Source organism: Oreochromis niloticus, linkage group LG17, assembly GCF_001858045.2.
Source record: "Oreochromis niloticus isolate F11D_XX linkage group LG17, O_niloticus_UMD_NMBU, whole genome shotgun sequence".
Taxonomy (NCBI): Eukaryota; Metazoa; Chordata; class Actinopteri; order Cichliformes; family Cichlidae; genus Oreochromis; species Oreochromis niloticus.
In genome coordinates this window covers 32,722,704-32,747,197 of record NC_031981.2, presented here as the reverse complement: position 1 = coordinate 32,747,197, position 24,494 = coordinate 32,722,704, and the positions used below count along the sequence as shown (strand labels likewise).

Below are 24,494 nucleotides of genomic sequence, written 5' to 3'. Positions count from 1 at the left end.
ATAGCATGTTTATGTGTATGTTCACACTTATACATCTTTTGAGGACCAAAAATACTTGTGGGACCAACAGTCCCTTATGGGGCCCAAATTCGGGGCCCCACAAGTCTGAAGGCATTTTTGAGGCTCAAAATGTGGTTTTAGTGTCAGGGCTACAGTTAGCCTAAACCTAACCATAACCTAAGGGTTAGGCATTTTTGATGGTTAGGGTAAGGGTAAGCGGCTAGGGAAAGCATTCAATTAGATGTCCTTACTAAGATATAAAAGGCAAGTGTGTGTGTGTGGAGGTGGGGTTGTTTTACTTGATTTTTCACCCAGTTTTAATACCAGACACAACAGGGACACTAGGCAGGCCTTATAAAGACTCTTCTTTTCTTTTTCAAAAGAACTGGGGCACACAGACAAGACTTTATGTCTCAATCTGCAGCCTCAGTGCACACACTCACATAACCTAGACACACTGCGAGGGAATGGATGTCTGCGTCCTATCCTGTGTCTAAGCACATGCTGTCCAGGGTGGCAGACTGTGTTTGTACAGCCAGTCTTCCACATTCTTTAGACAGCTCCACTTTGAAACTGGTGACTCTGGCCGAGAGACTCTATTGACTAAAACGTGTAAAGGGATCTGACCCAAGGGTCTGAGTCTCCTCTCAGTTTCAGGAGCATCAGTGGAGATAACTATAGGAGGGGAGAGCGAGGGATTAAATGCTGTTTCTTTTTTCTTCTTCGGGGAGTTACATAACTAAAGGAGCACCTCTTTTTCAGGTCCCTGGAGTGTGAGGATCTTACATAACTTGGCCTCACCAGGCGGAATGTTTCCATTCCTAGTCTCGCCCAGATAATTTGTTACTCTACTCAGGTTGGAAAAGTGTCAGGCACACATTAAAACCTCACCAAAGATTGGCTTCATAGGTCCCTGAAGCTATATTTAGAGAGGTATTAAAGAATGTATATAAGCTTATGAAGCCATATTTCAACAAGTGCATTCCAGTGGAAAGTAATGTATATACTCTACCGGGTACATGAAAAAAAGACATGACAAGTATCTGTGAAAAACACACAGCCTGAAATAAAAACTGTACAAATGTGAAGATTAAAGAGTTACAAAAATGTGTCAGGCATAGAATTTAAAATAACAAAATAAAAAAAAATAAAAAATAAAAAATATATATATATATATATATGTATATTGTATTTTGACATCCTTCTTTTAATATGATGCGATGGAACTAGTTAATTTGATTTTGTAGAACTGTCTCTGAATGTGAATTCAGCTAACAGCATCCTGGTCCTTCGCCCCAGCATTCTGAGTTTGATGGAGCTTGAAGTTTTGGTTTTTGGTTTGTTTTGGGGTTACATTTAGCGTATCTGGTTGTATTCCTTGTTCCTGGCAGTTTATTCCTCCCTTTGTGTTTGTCCTCTTGTGTCTAGTATTCTGCATTTTGGTCAATTTATGTGTCTGTGTTTCCCATCCGTTATCACACTTCTTGCCTCCCCTGTGCCTCGTTGTAAGGGTTTGAAACACCAGCAACAAACACTGTTTTAAGTTGAAATCCTGTCCTGCATCAGAGTCATAATTCTGTCTTCTAAACACTGTCCACGATGAACAGAACTGATCCTCAAACATACAGTTAGAGCCAAAAGTTTTGCACACTGACACCGTTTCTGTGCACCACCGCAGTTGATTTTAAATCAAACAAACAAGATGTGATTGAAATGCAAATTTTCAGCTTTAAATTTGCTTTAAAAAGAGTTTAACCAAAGTTTTTAAATTAACTGTTAAGGAATTGCAGCTATTTTTTATTTATAGGCCTAATTGTACGTCAAAACTTTTATAATAAATCACAGAACTACCACACAGTTTACAACAAACTTTGCTCAAGTACTATTAAAGATTGACTTATATTTTAGGACTTTGCTTGCATGTACTCACAGGCTGTCCTTTGGGTCCTGGGTCTCCTTTCTTTCCCTGGTCACCTGCAGCCCCCTTCATGCCCTTGATTCCAGGGGCCCCCCTGTCTCCTGGTAGGCCAGGTTCTCCCTGATTCAATAAAAGGTCAACAATTAAACAGTGTAGGTGCAAGTTACAGTAGAATTTTATTTCACCTTAGATGACTTTCATCTATCAAAACTCTGCAAAAATTCAGAATAAAATGGGTCTTTATAATGATTAACATTTCCACCTTGTGACCAGGCGGTCCCCTTTCTCCAGGAGGTCCAGGAAGTCCAAGTTCTCCCATGGGACCTGGCCGTCCAGCAGGCCCTTCCAGTCCCACCGAGCCCCTCTGACCCTACATACACACAAGAGGTGATTGAACAAATCTTTGCCAAGGTTAAAAAGGTACTAAAGTTAGTGTGCTTCCTCAAAAGGCACAACACAAAATCCGCAAAACATTATACCACTGTTTAAAACTCTACAATAGTAAATGACATATATAGTGACAAATTTGAGGTCTATCTCATGGGTGCCTCTTCTGTTTAAATGTTGCTATTAAATAAATGACACTCAAACTTCTGAAGTGGGATTATCCCAAAATACACTAACAAAGCAGGCAAAACCACAAGCATAGTCCTCTGCAAAAACTAAACACAAGTGTATAAATGCATGTTGGAAAAATCATTTGGAACTTGAGTGTTAGTGGAGAGGGTTATTTACTGATGGTAAATATTGACATCTACTACAATTAGTTGCTATAGAGTACAATGACCACTATTTCCAGTGTTTCATTTTTAAATATATAAACAAAAATTGTTGTATTGAAACAATTTTAGAACACGGGTTCTCGACAGCGTATGCCTAAAGGCGGTCCAGAAAACCTGTTAGTGAGTTGTTTTTTACTTTGCAGACCACAGTGGTTTCCTGCTCCATCAGCAGTGTAGTGAGGCAGCAGGGAGCCTGAGATTTTAAAATAACACACTCAGTGAGTTGTTGCCTCGCATGTGGCTGACAGTGAAGAGACAGGATACTTTAGGAATTTGGGTGGAATTACACCACCAATGGTTTACTGGATGAAACCCACAGTATGCAGGTGTTGGCAGACCCTTACATAAACCAAGGTCTCACCAATTTACTCTTCACCTTTCCCCACATACAGGAATGCGGGTAAAAGGGGCTACGTGCCATTTAGAAATAATTTTGACCTCTAATCAAAAGAACATGAGTCGGAGGGTAAACATAAATTTGTTGAATTTGAGCCCGAAAGAGACCAATTTTAACTTTTCAACTAATTAACACACAAGATGGTCTGTAAATGTCACGGATGGCAGACCAGATTAAACCTAGATAACAACATCCATGGACTTGACATGTGATGCTTCATTAAGGAGACCTTTGAGATATAATTTATAATGGGTTCATCATTTTATCATCACTAAGTTATTGCCAAAAATGTCATTTATGAGGTCACAGTGAATTTTGTGCCAGCTTTGGCACAAAGGGCAAAGACAATGTGGATAATTTCACAAGGATTTATGAAACGTGACAGCTTTTTCTTGACAGCTTGAGTGAAAAACTGAAACTGATTCACTGTAGTGCTACCAGTAAACAGTATAGTCTCAGCAAAAAGTGCCTTAAGCACTGAAGCAACTGAAGGTAACAGTTTGTTTAATCATTTGTGACCTTTTTGTGATGTCATTGAATGTACAATAAACATAAATATAAACAAAAAAGATATTTTTGTCACAGAAAAGCTGCCAATTATTTGAAAGGTGCTCTCCAAGACTCAGAATCTGCAGCTTTTAAACATCTGTTTGATTTAAAGACTTAAACTTAAGGAGTGAAGAATGTCCTTTATCAAGTAAAACAACAATGGTGCTCTACTACAACTCTGCAGAGCTGAAATTTTGCCTTCTTTTGGAGCTCAAAGTAAAAAGTGATGCAATGTCACATCATTGCATCACGTTTTTACACAGCAATGTAAGACATAAGATAAGATAAGATGACCTTTATTAGTCCCACAGGTGGGAAATTTGTTTTGTTACAGCAAAGTGCAAAGTTATGTAGCATATTACAATATTTAAATTAGACAGACAAGGGATTGTTCACCTTCTTTCAACACCAGTTTATAAGAACAGGTCTCTGTGAATAAAATGCTAATTTAAAAAAAACACAAGTGCAGTTGGGGATGTTACCAATAAGAAACAGTATAGTTTTAGTTCATCTGAAAAGCATCAATGGCTAAAATTAGCCTCACTAGACTTTCATACAACATTATCTAAATGAAAGCCAGACCAGTAGGACTTGGCTTTCCAGCTTGGCTAAAAGGACTTTTGCACGCATGTAATCCCAGTCCACTTTGGCTGCATACATATTTGGAGAGGCCCAAAATGAAGAGGCCAATCAAATCAAACAAGACATTTAATGATCAGTCCAAGTCTCCAGTCTCACTCGTACAACAACAGATGGAAGGAGCTGGAGTAAACCTTTGGTCACTTGCAATTCCATAAGTCCCATTTGTTGATTTTTGTGGTGCTGCAGTGGTATCTTTCCAAAGCACGCCACAAGTCTCCAGTAAAGTTACTGCCCTGTTGACAGTTTAGCTGTGCAACTACGTCTTTCAACTCCTTCTGCGACCAACATTAACAGTGCTCGTGGTGCAAAAACGTTCAACTGAACTCTGCTTTTTGAATATATTTCATTAATGTGAGTCTATTGAATTGCCTAAAATGGAAAGCTAATCAATTACTTAAGACTACCGTAGTTAGCTTTTGCTATAATGTTAATCCCAACACCAAGGAAACGCTGCTGTCTATATGTCACTGATTACCTGTCGACCTTGCTTTCCTGGAAGTCCTGCTAAGCCAGTCGGTCCCGGGGGGCCATCAGGGCCTGGATAACCCTTCATTCCTGTGAGCCCAGGTAAACCAGTCGGCCCCTGTTAAATGACAGTGTCAGTTTCAGCCTGAGGGGCATTTAAAAATACCATCAATCTTTTCGTAAAACACCACTTTCCGTCAATAATCTTGTGACTATATTTACACCTGTGATTCTTCCTCTGATGCTTAGCCTGAAGCACTGAAGTCCACCGTCTGGATCGTTAGAAATTACAATAAAATATTTATCCTGGTCTTCTCTGTCTTCATATTTCTCAGTTACTTTGTCTTTCAGTTACTTCCTGTTTTATTTTGAAGGTTGGTTTTCTTGTGTGTCTTGCTCTGGGTTTTGTCTCCTGTCTTTGTTCCTTTCCTGCCTTTTTATTTCCAACTGTGTCTCACTGTCAGTCATCCCTAAGACTCTAGTCTTGTCTTTCTCTTTGTGTAATCATCTGCTCCTAGATGTCCTACTTTTGTCTTTAGTGCCTTCCTCATAGTTTGTTTTAGTTTAGTTTTTGCATTTTTATTACAATCCTGTTGGGTTTTGGCTTATCAAGTTTTTTAAATTAAAGCTCACATTATGTTCTGCATCAGACTTCTTTTTGTCTGCATTTGTGTCCTCTGATGCAGTCATGAGTATTAGAATTCTCCATGTTTATTGGTCTGTTTATTTTATCAATGATAACTGTTGATCTTGTTGTGATTTTTTTTTTCTTTTACAGGAATGAGAACCGTGTAGATATATCCAATAATTTGATGATGCAGAAGATTCTCAGCTAATGTAAAGAGGAGGCTGCTTCTCTTTAGGCCATTCACTTAATTGAGCTAATATGATGCTTACTTCAATGCCGGGAGCTCCAACCAGACCTCTTGCACCTTTCTTTCCAGCCAAACCCTAGAAAAACATAAACATGAAAAATAACATGTACATTTGCATTAAAAAGAAAACAAAAATACTTTAGTATATCACTCTCTAGACAGTAAAAATTTGATTTTTACTATACTTCACAGAGAAATGTTTCAGTTTTGAGTGAAAATCACTGAATACTGTTGGAAGAAATGTCCAGATCAAAACTTTTATGGATACTTTAGAACCACAACAGCTAAAAACATAAACCCACTGACAGTGATTTATTCATAGTCCCAGAGAGATATTGTTTAAGAAATGCTTTATCAAAGCTGTTAATCTAAAACAGGCATACAGAAGATCCTCACAGTTTCCAGTGTTTCCTGGCAGGCTGCTAAGTTCTCAGTGCTTCTAAGCATATAGAAATACAAGTTGCATGTTAAGGTATTGCACAAACTTCATTTGAACTCAAGTTTGGCGAAATCCACTGAAATGCTTGGATAGTATGTGAACTGCTTATATAATCACTCTTCTATACAAGCTGTTTCACATGTGGTGGTGAGTCAGTCATGTCTGTACACCTGTGACACTTCAAGATTACAAAAGGCCATATGGAACCTGATCAAGGAGCGTCAAAGCTGTTGCACGGGGAAATCATACTTATGCAATTAGAAAGCCTGTGAAGACTGAGGGCTCTAAAGAACATGAGACTAAGCAAGCAAACCTGTTAGTTCAAGGTAGCACATGTTACTAAAAGCTGTCTGCAATTTAAGTATCAAAGAACAAAAAGCAATGAGCCATTAATAAACACCAGATAAAATATTAGAGAAGCTTAATCGTGCATTCAGGGTGTGAGGAAAAGCTGCAGTTCCCTGGTTGCTGTCCAAATTTAACTGCTCCAAGCCTTTTTTTTTTTTCTTTAACCGCCTGCTTTCTAACTCGATGAAGTAAGCAGAATTCTACCACAGCTGAGCTAAAATTATCTAGCGTGACAAGCAGCTTAAACATCTGTACCAGCATGCTCCTGTGGTGACAGCTAAACGATGACAAATTGGGGATTTTGGTTAAATCTGTTTGCATCTGGTTTTGTACATTTTCTACTGTCAGGTGTAAATCCATCATTCCACGCAGAGAAGAGACCAAATTTAGTGATTCCCTAAACTATTCACATTATTGAAAAGCTGTATTATGCTGTATGTGAATGCTGTCAAGTCTCACCGGAGCTCCTTTTTCTCCTTTTGGGCCTGGTTCTCCGGGGGAGCCTGGAGATCCCTGTGCGAAGGAAGAATACACGATAAAGTAAGCAGAATATAAACACACAAAATATTATCAAGCTCTCTAGATCTATATAAAAATTATATTCAAGATTCAAGATCTATATAAAAATAAGATTCAAGACTACTTCTTAAATGAGTCGATTTTAACACTCCACAGTATATACAGTATATCCCACAGTATAGCTCCTAATCTAATAGGCAACGACCTGTTAGGAGAACAATCACACTCTCAAATTGGATAAAGAGTTTTGATTTAAAGATGTACTTATCTGTCACCCTTTGGAAGAGATATTTCATATATTTAGCATCACCACAATAAGGCCAACACACAGTAGAGATATTTAACTGTGGGTACATGTAAAAAAACAACAGATTAAATACTGTTGCTACGGCTGTTTACTGACTGTGTGGGTTCTCTGCCATTAGGTCATGGTAGTCTTAAGCTTGAAAATAAAAAGGCAACCAGACTTCTTTAAGTCTTCTTTAACTCTCATCCACGAGCCTTCTTCAGTCTAAAATTTCAGTTTAGGTCTTTAAAAAATTTTAGGCAGCTGTTTACTGACTTACCGGTGGGCCTTGTGGTCCAGAAGCCCCACGAGGTCCAGGGGTACCGATATAGCCCTGAAACATAATTTTCAGATTTGATAAGTAACTTTTTATTTGTGAATAATACATACACGTCATTCTCAGCCTCATGCCCAAAAGCATAATTAATGCGTATACCCAAAGGCCTCTTTTCCACCTGCAGTAAAGACTCAGAGGCTCCATAGTATCAAAACTAGGATTTTTTTATATTATCTGTAATAATATAAACTGAATTAAACTATTTCATCCATTTACTTAACTAACCAGTCTGTATCTGCTGCGTCTATCTTTTGTACTGTCTAAGGAAACTACACAATATTACAACAAAGAAAAATGTATCTAAAAACTAAAATGTTTTATATGTTAACGACAATGAAGATTTTTTAAGTTGGAGATGAGTTCACAGACTAGCATAAACCCCCCCAGTTAATACGTTGCCATCACTGTGAACTTGTGCTCAACTGTGTGTACTTTTTGGGAAAAAGCAGCAGATTTTCTCAGCCTTATTGCTTGGATTTTGGTAATCCTCTCCAACATGTGTGGTCTGCTCTTTATGCAGCGTGGAGTATAAACAACAATCAAGCAGACTGAGCGGAGTGCCGTGTGCCTGACGTTTAATGATTCTTTTCTACCTGATAGCCTTCATCCCCCGACTCTCCACGCTCTCCTCGTTCCCCTGGAGGCCCCTGCGTAGACAATGAATGGACACGCATGAATGTGCATACTGCATATATGTACATGCCTGTCTTTTACCTGCACAGCTTCAGTTGAGCTGGGCACCTACTCAGACTCACTCCCCACATATCAAACACATGAATCTCTCTGAACGTGACCTACAGGGTACAACAAAACAGAGGCCGGCATTGTATCGCTTATACTATACACTGCAATTCTGTGCCAACTTGAAAATTCAATACTACTGACGTGCAGGCAACCAATACTCCCGGCTGCTCATGCAGTGTAGTTTTTGTCAGTAGTCACGTCCATTGCAGGGGAAATGCATCTTAGAGAACACAACTGTTGTATAACTGCAAGACTCCGGGGTTTCCAAAGCTGCTTTATGCTGATCCTCCTTTGATATTAGTCTAAGAATGAGTCACTGCTGAATTCTTGTGGTGACTTAGGTATTAGGAAGTAAACTTGTATTCTTTAGCTGTGCCCTGTGTGTGAGGTAGCTGTTTTCTCTGTAACTTCTCAGTCAGTAACCAAGACAAAGAAGGTTGATAATCGCTTCATGCTCATGACAGATTTAGGACAAGAAACTTTAACAATCATTTTTTATAAATGAGTGCATTTGGTGCTAAAATCAGGAGCTGATCAGGATTAATTTTATATCCAGTCTCAATCTGGTATTTAAATTGCTTTGAATAAGCAGAGCAAGGAGAGTTCAGAAAGGAGAGTTTAAAGGAAAGCAAGACCTACTGGTTCACCTAAGGGCCCTGGCAGTCCTGGGGTCCTGTTGTCCTCGCCCGGGTAACCCTGGGATGTAGCAAACGCAAACATACAATCATAGATGGATGGATGTAGATTGCAGGCAGATAATTTACTACTTTAAAGAACTCTGAATAAACCTAAGAAATCCAGTTAAGGACATTAATCACAAATTCAGGTATCAAATTACCTTTTCACCTTTGGGTCCTGGCGGGCCAACAGGCCCAGGCTTTCCAGGGTGCCCCTAAAAGGGAAAAAAGAAAACCTGATTATTGTACGTAATGGAGCTGCGACACTTTCGCTAACTTTTAATCAGAACTGTTTGGCATAAACAAAATTCCTTATATTATGTCAGATTCGATCAAGCATGAAGAACTCTAAAAGCACACATGCAAAAAACATTAGCAACAAGCATTAGGCTCTATTTGTGTAGAATTTGTAAAGGTATTTTCTGATATCTAGTGTTTTTGAGGATATCTCAGGCTACCGAGAAAAGCAAAAAAGGACGACTGATGTGTGAGTCGTCCTTCTTTGTTCAATAACTGTGAGTAAAGTGTTCTGACATTAAAACATCTCAGGGCACTGTACTCATGGGGGTTTGTGCGTTTCTGAGCATGTGTACATATGGTTGTTAAGTTTTCATGTGTGTGTGTTTATCCCACATGGTTTATACAATACACATTCATGTATACATGAGTGAAGACAAAAAGACTGTTCTCATGAAACCAAGTTTAGAAAAGAAAAACTTACTTGGTATCCTGGAAGTCCTGGTTGCCCTTCTATCCCCATGACTCCAGGCTGACCCTGGAAACAATGCAGAAAATGCAAAATAAGGCCTTGAATCAGTCATGGTGCTTTTGCTTTGCTTTTTAGGTCTTCTCCAGATAAATATATCTTTGGCAGGCTTATAAATCGTTGATCCACAGCTATGTCAAAGTAGTCTCAGTGGTTCTACTGAAAGGGGAGCTGAAAAAATGTCTGGCATCCTCCTAGCTTGCCATCTCTCACATCTTCTTGTTTTGGTTTTAACAGTTTGCTTTGGTTTTAAAATTCTGAGTTTGACTTCAGCAGTATAAAGAATTAATTATACACAAGACACAAGATGTGTCTTTTTTTCCCCTTTTTCCTCTCTAGCCCATTACAGCTAAAGGTTCAGCTGATGCAATTCCACAGATTCAATTAACAAACATCAGAGACTGCAAGTCACACCTTCAATATAAACTGTGGCTTGCAGTTTTCAACACCTACATCCAAGGAGCTCCAAGTAGAAGAAGATATGGGAACTTACAGGTGGGCCTCGAGTTCCCCTGGCACCTTTCAGTCCTGGCTCGCCCGGCTGGCCGATGTCTCCCCGAGTGCCAATCTCCCCAGCAAGACCAGGAGGACCCCTCTCTCCCTAGAAAAGATTGTAAATATAATTAAAAGACATAAAAAATATTATTATTAATAAATCTTGCTGTTTTCGTTTAATTGTAAGCAGGCTACTTTAAAAATAAACTATAAGACTACATCACTCAGTGGCTCTCTGTGTTAAATGTGCCCTTTGTGTTAAATTGAACTTGGCTGGGAAACATATGGTGTTGAACAGGATATTTACTTTCTTTCCGTGCCGTCCTCTGTTTCCTGGGGGACCCACTTTTCCTTCTGGACCCTGTAAAGCAATGGCCAGTAAATTATATTGCTTAAAATACATTCTAAATTACTTAATGGTGTATCCCAGAATAGACTCTGTCATATTCTGGATTCTGTCTCACTTCATTGCCCGATGTTCAGATTAAACACTAACCAGCAGATACTGATACACTAGACAAATCAGTAGCTCTAGTCTATACTGTTGTTCTGAGCTCTGAATCTGCGTCCTTCCCTCCAGATAACAATGACCTTCTTGCTCCTCGGCACCCATGGCTAGACTTGGATCTGTATCTCCAAACACCAAGAACCTAAGATCTGCAGCTATCAGACCATGCTACACATCCAAAATCTCTGACAAGGTAAATTTATTAACCTAGTAGCAAAACATTTTTATTGAAGAGCAGAGTGACCCCTACTGGGAATCAAAGGCATTATTTACAGAAATGTGTCTCTAGATTTCCCTCATTTACATGAAGTTTGCTGTATTATCTGAAAGTTAAACTTTGGGAACAATATTAACTTACGCGGAAGCCCTGTTTCCCAGGCTCTCCGGGTGGCCCCAGGGGTCCAGGATCCCCTTCCGTCCCTTTCTCCCCTGACTCCCCAAAAGGCCCACGCTCTCCAGGTTCACCCTGGCAATTTGACATAGAAAGAGGAAAACAGGCACACAAGAAAAGAGTAAAAGTAAAGACAATTCAGCAACAATAGAATAAGCTTTTATTATATTACCACTAGAAAGATGGAAGATTTGGGGCAAACTAACATGACTTTCACCCCCTTCTGTAGATTTTAATATCATACTCAAATCCAGCATCAAATTAAGTGGATATACTAAGTAATGCAATGAGATTCAATGTACGACTGGGATGACCTTATTTTTGAATCCTGAGCTAATCTGCGGATGTTCTAACATTTTGATTTACTGACATAGGGTCAGTCCTGCTAAAATAAATGTTTTGGCTCCCTGGTTTATTTGATCAGAAATAATCAAGAACACACAAGTCAACAAACCTTGGCTCCATCTTTTCCCTGAGGTCCGTCTTCACCAGGGGGACCGGGAGGACCCTTAAAACATAAAAACAGTTTTAAAAAATCTGCTGTAAAAAGTTAGAAATCAGCAGTTACCATTACATCTCAACTCAATTGCCGAGAAAACTACAACGCATCTATGAATTTTTACTTCAGTTTTAATTGGAGCTGTTTATGAAATAGACATTGATTCTTAGTAACAGGCATGCTGCTTCTTGAAATCCTCAGCAAGTTTAAATAATACTCTGCACAACTTCATATCACTTGGTAACACAAGATTGTTTAATAATTTGTGTAACCTGTGGTTACGTGTGATAAAAAAAGCTCCGAGCCCAACCTAATCCAACCTGTTGCATGCATGCAATATACTTGCACATCACTTCAATGTGATGAGAACTAGAGTGGGTATTTACATACTCTTGTATTTATAATGTGTTTGTTTAAAACAAGAATACATTAGGGGTTAATTATTTTCGTGTAGGCAAAAGGCAAAAATCATGCCGCACTCTCTAAAATGGAAATAGATTCATGAAAAATTCAAATTATGTTGAAATCCTCAATATAATAATTTAAACTATAAGACCTAGACCTCATAGAACATCTGCACTAGTAAGATCTCCAGGGAAACAACCATACTGCCACATGTCACATATGATCCAGGTTTTTGTTTTCCATCCGAGTATTTGATAATCGGATAACTTTCATTGAATTTTGAAAATTCCATCCATTCACATAACGTGATTAAACAATGGGATCACACCAGATCCAATACCAGTAGATTTCAGGCCACACATACGTACCTAGTTTTAAAGCAAAGACTGTATTTGAAAGCTGGATGAAGCCATCAACTGAGGGATGTTGCACTTTGAATGGAAGCAAGTCAATTACAATGTAACCACTAAAACACATCCTGCTTCATAGTCTATTTTACTGTGAATGGGACCATAATTTAGAAAAATGAACATAGTGTGGAATAAAAAAAGATATAAAACTAGTGACTGTGACCATAAAATCAATGGTTTTCTGAGGTCATTAAGTTATGTAAGAACTGGTGTTGATTTTTGGTTTTTGGGGGCTTCTTTCCTGTAATAGACTATACAAACTGACCTAGATTTTTCACATGAAAGGGGTTTCCAAAAGGAATGCAGATTCAGTTTGCTTCCTCTCAGACATTTTACATAATCAAAATGGTTTTATGTACATACGAGGAACTTAAAATACATGAAATGATGAAAGGAAGGTAGAGACTGGGGCATAAAGTGCGTGTGTGTTTGACAGAAGCCGCTTGGCCTCTCTACTGCTGACAGCTTATATTCAGTACTCATGTGCTGCATCATGCCTTTCTTTGCAATAAGCCTCAACCTAATGAAACACCTATCTAACACACAATGTTTTTGAATGGATCTTGGACAGTTAAGCCCTGTCATGTTAAAGAAATCTGCACACAGACAGCCAGCCAATCAAAGCTCTGCCTAATTCTGTGGACAACACAGGAAGATGAAACTAAAGCAGTCTAAGTTCTTGCATCTACATATATATAGTTTATACATCACACAAACACTTTTGTGTTTCTACTTTCTTCTGGCAAGCAGATAAAACATCTCTGTCAGAATGAGGGGGGTGAGTAAATATACAACTGGGTTAGGGTTACCCGAACACAGGGAAGGAAAGGATTAGCAAACTGTTTGCAGTCACTCACTCTCATTCCCTCCTGCCCCTGCTCCCCTTCAGCTCCTGGAGGCCCAACATCACCCTACAGGGAGACAAAACACAACAAGAAGCTGGCTGGAGGTCAGAACACACTTACATATTTGCATCACCCGCTGTTTCACTGAGGATAGATTTATCTCCAGTAAAAAGTGGCTGAGTGTGCCCATTGATTTGCACATTGGTGGAGAAGGAAGAAGGCAAAGGTTCAAGAACTATAACAAGACAGTACAAACCTTTGCCCCTGGCTCTCCAATGGCACCTGGTTCTCCCTCTAAACCTGGTAAACCCTACAATGATGGGAAAGAGAACCATAAGCAATATTTCATTTGTATACATTTGGATAGAATTGTCAGATAATACTCATAATCAATAAAGCAGATGAGCATTTAATGTAAAGTACTTCAGGCCCTTGTTCTCCATCAGGTCCAGCCTCTCCAGGAGGTCCTCTGGGTCCCTGAAAGAATAAGAACCACCATGGCTAAAGCACACAAAAACAATGATTCAGGAATCTCATTAACTTCTACATCAGGAACTTAAAACAAAATAGATATAATACAAAACTCTAGCATGTAATGCCACAACTTTTAATTACATGTCTAGTCCAGAAAAAGAAATGAGAGATGAGACTGTCTGGAATAAAAAGCCTGAAGACCAGCCAAACACACAAGATGAGACCTATAACATAAACCGAGCCTCTAGCATTACAGAAAGCGCTCACCCTTATAAATATCTGTATCTGATTGTTTGACATTCCTCCTGCCCGTGAGGGGACTGGAGGAGTTCCAGGGAAATGAAGAATTTGAAGACTAATCCAAAAAGGGAGGCACAAGGTGGGGAGCATTCAGGTGTGGGGAAGCAGAAGAGGGAAGAAAACAAAGAGAATATCAAATACATACTCCCTCCCTCGAAATGATTCTCTTTCTGCTAAGATCAGAGCTTCTCGTGTGATTTAAACTGTAACAGCTTCTCCCTCGCGAAACCCGTGCGAGCATCTACAGGCGAGCACGTTCTCCCTGCTGTCATTACACATACCGCTGAAGGTGTTTTTCACAGCATGCGGTTTGTTTACAGTTTCCTGTAACAACCACATCAATGCAGCAGTAAAAAAGCGCATACTTACTGGTTCACCTTGGGCTCCCCTCTCCCCGGTGCTGCCTGGAATACCTGGTTTTCCCTGGAAACATAATCATGAGCTCAGTGGTGATTCACTCAAGCATCCTGTGTAGTTAACAGAAGTCATGCTCGGCTTCTCGTCATTACCAACACCACCATCATTATCACCACAATTTCCAGTGTGGCCACACACACGCGATGACTGAGTTTAATATTTCAAGGTTGCCTGACAGCTACAGACACAACACAGAAACTCCAGGATGAGATTCTGTTTGTCGTAGTCCAAACATTGTATAGCCGAGACACTCCAATTATGTGACCAATGGCATTTGTTTTTAAGCCTGTGAGCTAAATCTGCAACATTAGAAGTTTTGTGGCTCATGAAGCAGAACAGGTCATCTGCTAATTTGAAGGTTGGTGGTTTAATCCCTGGCTACTCCAGTCTATGTGCCAAAATATTCTTGGGCAAGATACTGAAGTTACTGAGTTACTTCTGGTGCACTTATCAAATAAAGTATTTAGACACAAAAAAGGTGCGTATGTGATGAGACGTGAGGTATAAAGTGCTTTATACAAACAAGTCCATTTACTATTTAATTCAACAAGGTTAAGTCCTTTGGATATTAATTTAGAGCAGCATAGCTGGTTAAAAGGACATTCAACCGCTAAAAATCATTTACTGGCATTCCTGAATGGGAAACATAACTGTAATTTGGCATCTTAATCCAGAAATAATAACATCCTTTACCATTTACTATCATTTTGATTAAAGAGCTTGTGCACAATGGTGGTTGAACCACTACAGAAACATAAAAAATGATTTTGTTAATTCCCAGTGCTGTCAATTTAGGGCAGCTGTAGCATACCCCTTACACTGACTGGTCATAGCAATTATTATTCAAATTTTGCTTCTGTCTACCGAAAAGGTTAGACACAAGGGAAAAAACATGTTTTCAAACTGTACACAAGGTGAGTGAAATGAACTAAGGGGAGAAGTACCAAAAAACACAAAAGCCAATGACAATTTTCAAAGTTCACTTACTGTTAAAAAACAAAAGCCAGTTAGAGTAATGGTTTAAAAAAAGAGTGTGGACCACAAAAAGATTTATGAACAGCAGTCACAACCACTGTCAGCTGCTTCAACTTAACAGAACTGCCTTCGACTGTGAGCTTCATGGGTCCTGACATCACAGATAGCATTGTTTTCTCACTACGATTCAATTGCTTCTTTTTTTTCCTCTTTTTTTTTGCACAGAGAAAATATGAATTAGAATAAGTGACAAGTTTTGAGAGATATTTTATTGGACACAAGATGGCGCTAAGATGTCAGAGTTGGAAAAATGGAAATGCTGCTGCCAAAGATGCAGCAATAAGGAAAGCTAGAGAAAGTTCCTTTAAAAGAGTGCAGTAGCAGCAACAGTGGGACAAAAGCTACTGTCAGCAGTAACTCCTCGCTGTGAGGTGAGGATGTAAGCTGTGTTTGGAAAGCACACAGGTCGCAACTAGTCCCAAGTTGGTGCTTGTTGTCCCGTCCAAAGGATGGCACGAATGTACTGAACGAGTGTTTCGTTGTACTGATGGCTGAGTGAGAGAGAGAACGCAGGCCCAGACGCGTCTTTGTATGTGTTTGTCTGATAAGAATGATTACTAACAATCCCAAAGTGTCAAATGTTCAGCCAATACATGATTTGTGGGCAAGTAAAGAAGCTCATTTGTCAGTGGAAAATTAAGACGAGCCAAACAACAGCACGGAAAGAAATGGAGGTGATAAACAGTATATATATCTATATCTATCTACATATACACATACACACACATGCATACATATTAGAGAGAGAGATAGCGAGACAGATAGATCTGCTGTGACAATCATCACTCCATAATTAACCAGCCCACATGGAGGTGCCTCTGATCTCTGCTGTTTACATGTTTTTGCCATCTGTGGATCAGTTATTGCAGCCTTTCAAATGCATCATAACTGCAATTCATCATTTTATCAATAATTAATTGTAAAGACCAAAAAAGGGAAGAAGAAAAAAAACCTAGGGTTTGCTGGCAGGAGGCTCCTAAAATCTGCCAAAAGTCTGACTGTGGCATGACCTGCTGCATCTATTTGTTCAAATATCCCACTGAGTATTTACTGTCACAGCTCTTTGATCAAAAAGACTGAAGGATAATTGTAAAAAATTGTTAATTTTCTCATGTTCTTTAAAGTCTCCTGATATACTAAAACTCAAAAAGCCAGTATCTGTGACGCCGTCATTTAAAAGTTTAACATCAAGAGTCGGAGGGTTTGATCTGTGGTTGCTCCACTCTGCATGCTTAAGTATCCTTGGTGAGATACTGAAGCCTGAGTTGCCCTCCATGCTTTCGCTGGAGTGTGAACGTGTGAATGTTAGATATAGCGAGCACTCAGACATAGAAAAAAGTGCTGGAATAAATGGGTGATTGAGCAATGTAATACAAAGTGCTTTGAGTGATGAAACAGAGTAGAAAAGTGCATTCCATTTCTCTTAATAAACCCTTATCCAATCTGCAAACACGAAGTGGATAAACAGTGAAGAAAATGGATGGCTGTGATTAAATGAAATGAAACAGGTCTGGATGAATGTCTTATTTGGACTTTGAACACTGTAAACGGGCTTAAAGTAGTGAAGATTTACTCCTTATTTCTTAAATATAAAAGAAGGAAATTGTGTTAGCAACTGAGTCATAATAATTTTAGTACTGTGCAACATGCGAAACCCTGCACCCACGCCAGACGAACAACAAGGAGCACATCAACACAAGCTGATGAAGAGCGCAGAGTGTGGATTGTTAGTGCAATAAAAAGATTCTTTATGATAGCTTTAAAGTAGTATTATATACTGTTGCTTCTCAAAAAAAATCTAAAGCTTTAAGAGACAAAAAGAAAGAAATATTACTCACAGCCTTCCCAGGAGGGCCTCTCTCTCCTGAATTTCCAGCCTTGCCCTTCAAGAAGAGAAATATACATATGAACAATTAACGTGTATTGAAATACGTTAGGTTAACCCAAATCAAACCCATTACCATGTCTTATGGTGATACAGATCCAGCTACTACCGCATAGCAGAAAGAGGGAGCAGGCATGTTTGACATTGACGGCTCAAACATCGAGTTTTGGGGAATTTCTCTCAGATGAAGACAAAAATGTGAGTGTTTTACAGGAGGAATAAATAAATGTGTTGTTCATTTATCTTTAACTGCTTGATGGTTTCGGCACAAAACAGCCCAAATGTTTACTTTCATCCTGCTACTCCTCATCTTATTGAGATCAGGTTTCTTTTACTACAGACCGCCAGCAGCACAGGCGAATTGCATTTGCGTCTAACCTGCTACAGGGCCAACGAGACCAAAGCCCCCCTCTGAAGATAAAAACTGATTAAAGTCTCATGGAGCTTGTGCACCGGGCAAACCGTTGTTGTTCTTGAACCTGTTTGAAATCAGACACACTCATGACTTTTCCATGCGGTGAATGTGCATTTTCAAAAAGGGGGGCGTGCTTGGTGGCTTGTCCGATGCAGCTGGATGACGCCTATTTTATGACTTTTTTTGTTTATTCTTGGCTTCAGACAAATGAAGCTACATGTAAATGTACTCAAAAGTCTTCAAGTATATGTAAAACACACAGCATTCCCCATCTCTCTCTAATACAGACGTGAAAACACGTTGACCTAAAGACTACTTACTATGAAGCCTGGCTCTCCTTTAGGTCCGATCTCCCCCTTTTCACCCTGAAAAACATACCACCGTTTGGAACAGGATTTAGGATAAAGCCTCAGCTAACACACAGGAATTAGTGTCAGTTTCCTACTATATTTATACCATGATGTTACCTTGATGCCCTCAGGACCCAGTTCTCCCGGTGGGCCATCTGGACCTCGGGGCCCCTGTGCAAAAACAAGACGAGCCACACCACTGAACATCACTCAACAAAGAAAGAACAGTACGTTGAGCATCTAAGCTCTCACATGCCATCTATGGGTAATGAAACAATCGCACCATACACCATACAGAGGGTGACAATGATCTATAACACCGACACCCTCAGCCCCCCTCTTTTTTTTGCTCGTGTCCATGCTTTTAGGCCTTTCAGCTTATCTCTCCATTGAGTCTCCCCTTTTATATCTCTTCCTTTGAGGACAAATCTGCTGCTATTTTGCACGAGCCTCTCATGTCACTCTGCTCTTTTATCTTCCTCGTAGGATTTATCGTTGTATTTTTTTTCCTTTAGTTCACCTCTCCAACCTCAGTCTTGATTTAAACACCATTGAGTCATATACTTTTGCCTAATCTTTCATGTTATAATGGATGCTATGTTCATTTATCTGTTTAATCTGGTCATAGGCTGGGAAAAAACTTTTCTTAGTGGCACGGACACTGACTGAAAGCAGGTGACGTACATTCACCCCTGCAGTGTGGCACTGAGGTCGCGGAGCAGCAAAATTATGACAACACTGAGTTGCCATAAGGTTTGCTGTCATTTTAAATGTCAGTGCACCTGAATGCACAACACAACTACCATCAAGAGCCTGGACTGTTATTGATGTTTTTGAAATATGTCTTGCATACTGGCTGCAAATAAACCACAACGTCACTCTTCAGTCATCTGACACTCATACACACAGAAACAAACATGAACTATATGAATGAAAAAAACTGTATTGTGGGTTTTACGGCCCAGTAATGTGGCCCAGTAACAGAATGTGTGCACTTTAGCTGCTATGTTCAACTTCCAATCATCACAGATTTGAAACACTGATATTTTTGTAAACTACAGATTGTTTGATTTGCCTCTATAGTCAGGGGTGCACATAAGTGGTCCGCAGGTGCCATTCGCTGTCAAAATAAAAGACGCGCACCAGATAAGAAGTTGCAACGGGCGTTTGCGAACATAAGATTTTCTGGAGGAGGACAGACATTTGTTTAGAACTCTTAAAGATGTCGAAGAAGCAAGCTCCTTTCCGAACTACAAAAGAAGCGCGTATTCTCAGAAAAGTGGTTGCAGGAGGTGAGCTGGCTTCAAACAAATGATGAACGCACAGAGATGTGGTGCAGAATATGCTGTGAAAATCCCACTCTAGCAGACAAAAACAGTGCCTTTTATATGTACGCAAACGCGCGTTGCAACTTCTTATCTGGTGCACGTCTTTTATTTTGACAGCGAATGCGCACCTGCGGACCACTTATGGGCACCCCTGTCTATAAGTTTGGTCAGCTTCGCTGTCTGTCTCACAACTGACCAGATGTTGACTGAGATTCACATTTTTTCATGTTTTTTTAAGTGGGAAAATAGGCAAAGCAGTTATTTAGTTGTTTCAATAACAGCTGGTTTTTAATGATTTACTTTAGTCAGTTTTCTTTGGCCCACAATGAATCACATGCCTTTACAATGACTGATGTATTTGACCTCAACAAAGACAGAACTGACACGTGTCAATTATGTTAAACACTCAAGTTGCAAGTGTCGTATGTCTTTCTGGGCAAAATATGCAGAAGGAAGAAAACATTCTGAGAATTAAAGAAGACGATCTCAGATGAGAACTAAAGTAATGTGGTAGTAACTTATTACAATTGTTTTTTCTCCCAATAGGACACATTCATCTAGAAAGCTGCTGTTTGGTGCAGAAGCTACTGTAAGTGGATGCAAACTATCAATTTAAAGGGGCGATTTCAGCAAAAATAAAAGGTTGAAAAGTCCAAAATAAGCTTCTGCTTGCTGACACTAGCCCAGCATTTTACAAGAAAGCACCAAACTTTTAACTATCTTGCTAGTAAAAGAAATTTGGAAAAGCTGCTTATGTGTTAACAATTAAATGATTCTTCAGGGACTTTTCTAAATGTCAAGATACAAAACAAAAGAGTTTGTTTCCAATCAAATAAAAAATCCAATCTTTTTTTGAGGGCAACCAGATTTCTGTTAATACCCCAGGACTGCAGTAACCTTATTAAAAGATAACAGGACATGCCGTGGCATGTATATCTGCCAAGTTGGTTCAGGATTTTAAATTTGCTTCCTCCTCAAGTTCTGCTGCTGCAGAATTTAAATTTTTAGAAAATCACAAGAACAGAAACCAGAAACTGTTCTTTTGCCACCTGTAGGTGTTGTTCTTCTCTCTGCCACACGATGTCCCACCAGCATTAAATCACCTCACTGGTTTGACCTTACAATGATGTCTTCTAACACTAGATTCATGGGGCTCGTGAAACAGTTGTAATTGCACCTATAAAGAAGCTCGGGCCATGTGGAACGACATCCACATGTCTTTTAATTGCTTCAAGCTCTGGTTTATGGGAAAGAAGATGTGATGTGAAACAGACAAACCAAAGGTCTGATGAGGGAAGTTTTTTTTAAGGGACTGATGCAGCTTGTGCCCAAATGTTACAGTCTCCTCTTACCCTTCTACCCTTTGGCCCAGCAATGCCTGGACTACCCCTCGGTCCCGGTGGACCCTGTCAGAAAAAAAACAGTGTGGACATAGAAGTGAAATTAGTGAGAACATAGACCAGGAAATTATAAGAAGAAGGGAAAAAATAAGAATAAAGTTTGAAGGTTTTCATAATATTTGGTGGAGTTATGGTTATAATATTTAGATAACATAACTATGCATCTCCTAACCACATCATCACTAATGCTGTGAACCTACGGCATGCTGCACAAAGACCTCAGTGGAAATGATCATCAGCCAGTTAGATGCACTGTTTACTGCTCCATGCTAAATTGTGAGAAACGGGGAAACTGACGTATCAAATAGCCCTCATAAACTTTAGGTGTTTACAAAGACGAGTGTATCCTTCAGCACAGTTTAAGGGCCCAAGAAAATCTTGCAATTTAGGTATTTACAGACATCCAGCTGAGACACTTGGTACAGAAGATGAGATTCATTAATACACAGGAAGCAAAAAGAACTCAGCAAAGGAAATTGGTGACAAAAAATACACATATAGGGAGTTGTGCATGAAATCATGAATGTTTTTGTTGCTCCACTTACAGGTGCACCTTGCATGCCGATGTCCCCTGGGCTTCCTGGCAACCCTGGATAACCCTGACACCAAAAAGAAAGGGGAAAACATGTCACTCTTTACTGATATCTCCTACAAAATCATTTTTAAAAAGTAAAAGCGGTTAACACGACATAAAATATCCAGGCTTATCTGCACTACGCTCCGGGATCAGCGACTAATCTGGGGCAGCGGTGAACAGAACTGTTTCATATTATGTTGTCTTAGAATGGGCTCCAGGCTGTTCGGTGTTGTGGTTCTCACCCACATTTTACAGTATTTTCCTATAATTATCTATGAGGGAATAACACCCAAAAGTCAAAGAAAGTCACTAAAGACAAGAACACTTTCCAGAACATGCTAATCCTGCAAATCATCTTTGAACAGAAACAGAATTTCTGGATACGATCATTGTAATCTGTGATGATTACACAGCACAAGCCTCCAAACTCAACCTCCACTTCTCGTTAATGTGGCTACATTACACCACCAACTGGTTCACACAAATCACTGCAATCCCTCTCGTAGCTCACAAACATCTCTCTCCTTCTCAGTCAAATGTGCACGCTAGCCATTTGACTGCCACCAGATTAGTTAGGTCAGGCCTGGGGCCCAAAGCCACAGACATGGAGTCAATCCAAGGCCCCTGGACAGTGAGGGATGTAGGCCAGCTTCTCTTAAAGATTCATGCAGCATTACAGCACATATAAAAAACACTGCTGCCCTGGACACTGTTTTTAGTCTCAGTAATCCACAATCAATAGGCGCTATATTCACTCAGCTTTTACACAGCTAGGTTAGGCTTTGGCTCTATTTAGTGTTACAATGAGGTACAAACTGTGAATAACTGTTAGTGGTATGCTACACTGGTCAGATTCACACTGCCTGTGGTAGCTCTAACTAATCCTTCAGTACATTAGATAATATTACCTATCTAGAGATTATATAGGTGCCTAAAAGATCTAAAAGATTCTCGTAACCTCTAAGAATACAGTACCTGCACGTTTATTTGCAGCAATACTCTATATTGTGCTGCTGTCAGTATATTACTGCAAATTTACAGTGAAAGGTTTCACTGTGGAAACACCTTCAACAACAACACTGTGGAAAGATCTATTTTGCAAACATTTGTACCTTCAGAAGTTGCAACACTGAGTAATCTGGAACTCGGGTCTCTAGAGGGTCTGCTTTCATTTCCAGGAACTAAAACTTGTAATATCTGCCAAAGCTTACAGCCAGCATCACTTAGTGGTTCAAATTTAACTCATCATCTTTAGCCATTAGTTTACTGTTTTAGTCTATTAACGCCGTAGCATAACTGATTACTTGGAAACCCTTTTACCCTAGGTTTGTGAGCTCTCAGACAAGAAACAGAGCGCTGCAGAATATCCTGAATGACTGCACTTACCCTGGGCCCCTTCTCTCCGGCTGGACCTGTTGGACCTGGTGGTCCCCGGTCACCCTGGAGGAAAAGAAAGAGTTGATCATTAAACCATTACCTAAAACCTCAACACACATTCGCATACATTTCTACTTAATAAAAGCCATGAAAGTGGAGAGGAGCTTCTTAAGTGTAGAAGGTAAATGTGACAGTGGTGTACAAATAGCAGATACTATATAAATGTCTTTGGCCCTCTGCACAGTATAATAAAAGCAAAAGGTAAGCTTCCAAGGACTTCTTTTTAACCCCTGTAACACTTGTTATTCCACCTTGTCTCACACAGGGATCAGACTATTCGTATGGAGCTGTTTTGGAAATACTTAGGGCAGTATTAAACAAATATTATCCATATATCTATAATGTGAAAAGAATTTTTAGGCTCTCAGGGTATGGCTGGTGCTGACAGATTGAACCAGGAGGAGGATTTTTGTGTAAGAGGAGTAGGAGGACAAGCAAGAATCTGACAAGCAGATGGCTTCCCACCACAAGAACATGTTCTGACAAACGGGCCTTCTGGATAGGAAGGAAAAGGGGCTGCAGGTTGAGATAGAGGGAGGGAACAATGACTGTACAGAGATTAAAAAGGTGTGTAATGCTGTGCACGTTTACTCGGCATAAGCTGAGGTGGAAAAAGAACTTTTTAAAAAAAGCACTGTGTCAGAAACAATTACATTCTGAGAGTTTCTAACATCCACAGACAAGCAAATTTGTCTAAAGAGTCTGGTAATCACAGTGAATGGAAATGTTCCCTTCATTACAGCTTGAGGTTCAGCAGAGGGGCGGAGGGTTGAAAGGCAATAATTGTGATGTGGATTTGACAATATTGTTATTGATGTGGATGTGAGAGTGTTGAGTGTTTATACAAGCACGTGTTCTGGGGCTTGTGGGCCTCAAGCCATGGCTGCTTAACATAGGCCTAATTATATAGGTCTGCCACTAACAGGCAAGCGGCTGATGCTGTCTGACAGCCTAATGACAGAGAAACACACACCTTACCTTTTCACCAGGAACCCCTATCACCCCAGCTATCCCAATCAGGCCTGCTGGACCCTGGAGAGGAGAGGGATAGCGTTAAACAGAAACACATCACGAGAGGTTATATCTGCGCAAAAACCCAATCTTCATTCATCTAAGGGTTACTTCCCGACTAGTCATGACACCTGGAATGTGAGAGGTCATAGATTACAATCTAATGCTTACGTAAGCAAAAATGTAGGTGCTGCAAAGATGAAGAGAAACCTGAAGGGGTGAAGATCATTTTTACTAGCGCTACTTCAAGCAATGCAAAATCACATCTTGACTTTCACGTTTTGTTTTGGAGAGTTTTTCCTAGAAATAGTGCTCAACTAAAAACACTGAGAGAAACAAAGGAAAAGTAAACACATCAATATGTGCCAGTAACCATGCTATAACAATATTAATTCCAAATCCACTTCACAACCCATGTGGTATTGATACTGGGCCGTTATTCAACAAAGCCAGAAAAAAAGGCTGCAACCTTGTTGTGACTGCTGAAACTAAACTGTTGTCTGGCAAAAAAGGGAAAAAAAGTAACAAATAACACATTTTTTGCTCACATACTACGTTCACACTGCAC

The 24,494-nt window shown here is 39.7% G+C and overlaps 1 protein-coding gene across 1 annotated transcript in view; it reads right to left on the bottom strand.

Annotated features, from left to right (window-relative positions):
* Nucleotides 1-24,494, bottom strand: part of col24a1 (collagen type XXIV alpha 1 chain) — an 86,580-nt gene that overhangs the window by 7,749 nt on the left and 54,337 nt on the right. The window contains exons 25-49 of the mRNA XM_005457122.4: nucleotides 23,894-23,947; nucleotides 22,865-22,918; nucleotides 21,447-21,500; nucleotides 20,854-20,907; nucleotides 18,291-18,344; nucleotides 18,144-18,188; nucleotides 17,362-17,406; nucleotides 14,441-14,494; nucleotides 13,721-13,774; nucleotides 13,554-13,607; nucleotides 13,310-13,363; nucleotides 11,593-11,646; nucleotides 11,106-11,213; nucleotides 10,547-10,600; nucleotides 10,238-10,345; nucleotides 9,700-9,753; nucleotides 9,140-9,193; nucleotides 8,941-8,997; nucleotides 8,151-8,204; nucleotides 7,501-7,554; nucleotides 6,875-6,928; nucleotides 5,651-5,704; nucleotides 4,764-4,871; nucleotides 2,181-2,288; nucleotides 1,931-2,038 (exon numbers count right to left, since the gene is read on the bottom strand). Of these exons, the coding sequence (XP_005457179.1) occupies nucleotides 1,931-2,038; nucleotides 2,181-2,288; nucleotides 4,764-4,871; nucleotides 5,651-5,704; nucleotides 6,875-6,928; nucleotides 7,501-7,554; nucleotides 8,151-8,204; nucleotides 8,941-8,997; nucleotides 9,140-9,193; nucleotides 9,700-9,753; nucleotides 10,238-10,345; nucleotides 10,547-10,600; nucleotides 11,106-11,213; nucleotides 11,593-11,646; nucleotides 13,310-13,363; nucleotides 13,554-13,607; nucleotides 13,721-13,774; nucleotides 14,441-14,494; nucleotides 17,362-17,406; nucleotides 18,144-18,188; nucleotides 18,291-18,344; nucleotides 20,854-20,907; nucleotides 21,447-21,500; nucleotides 22,865-22,918; nucleotides 23,894-23,947 (1,605 nt within the window). The remainder of the gene's footprint in view (nucleotides 1-1,930; nucleotides 2,039-2,180; nucleotides 2,289-4,763; nucleotides 4,872-5,650; nucleotides 5,705-6,874; nucleotides 6,929-7,500; nucleotides 7,555-8,150; nucleotides 8,205-8,940; nucleotides 8,998-9,139; nucleotides 9,194-9,699; nucleotides 9,754-10,237; nucleotides 10,346-10,546; nucleotides 10,601-11,105; nucleotides 11,214-11,592; nucleotides 11,647-13,309; nucleotides 13,364-13,553; nucleotides 13,608-13,720; nucleotides 13,775-14,440; nucleotides 14,495-17,361; nucleotides 17,407-18,143; nucleotides 18,189-18,290; nucleotides 18,345-20,853; nucleotides 20,908-21,446; nucleotides 21,501-22,864; nucleotides 22,919-23,893; nucleotides 23,948-24,494) is intronic.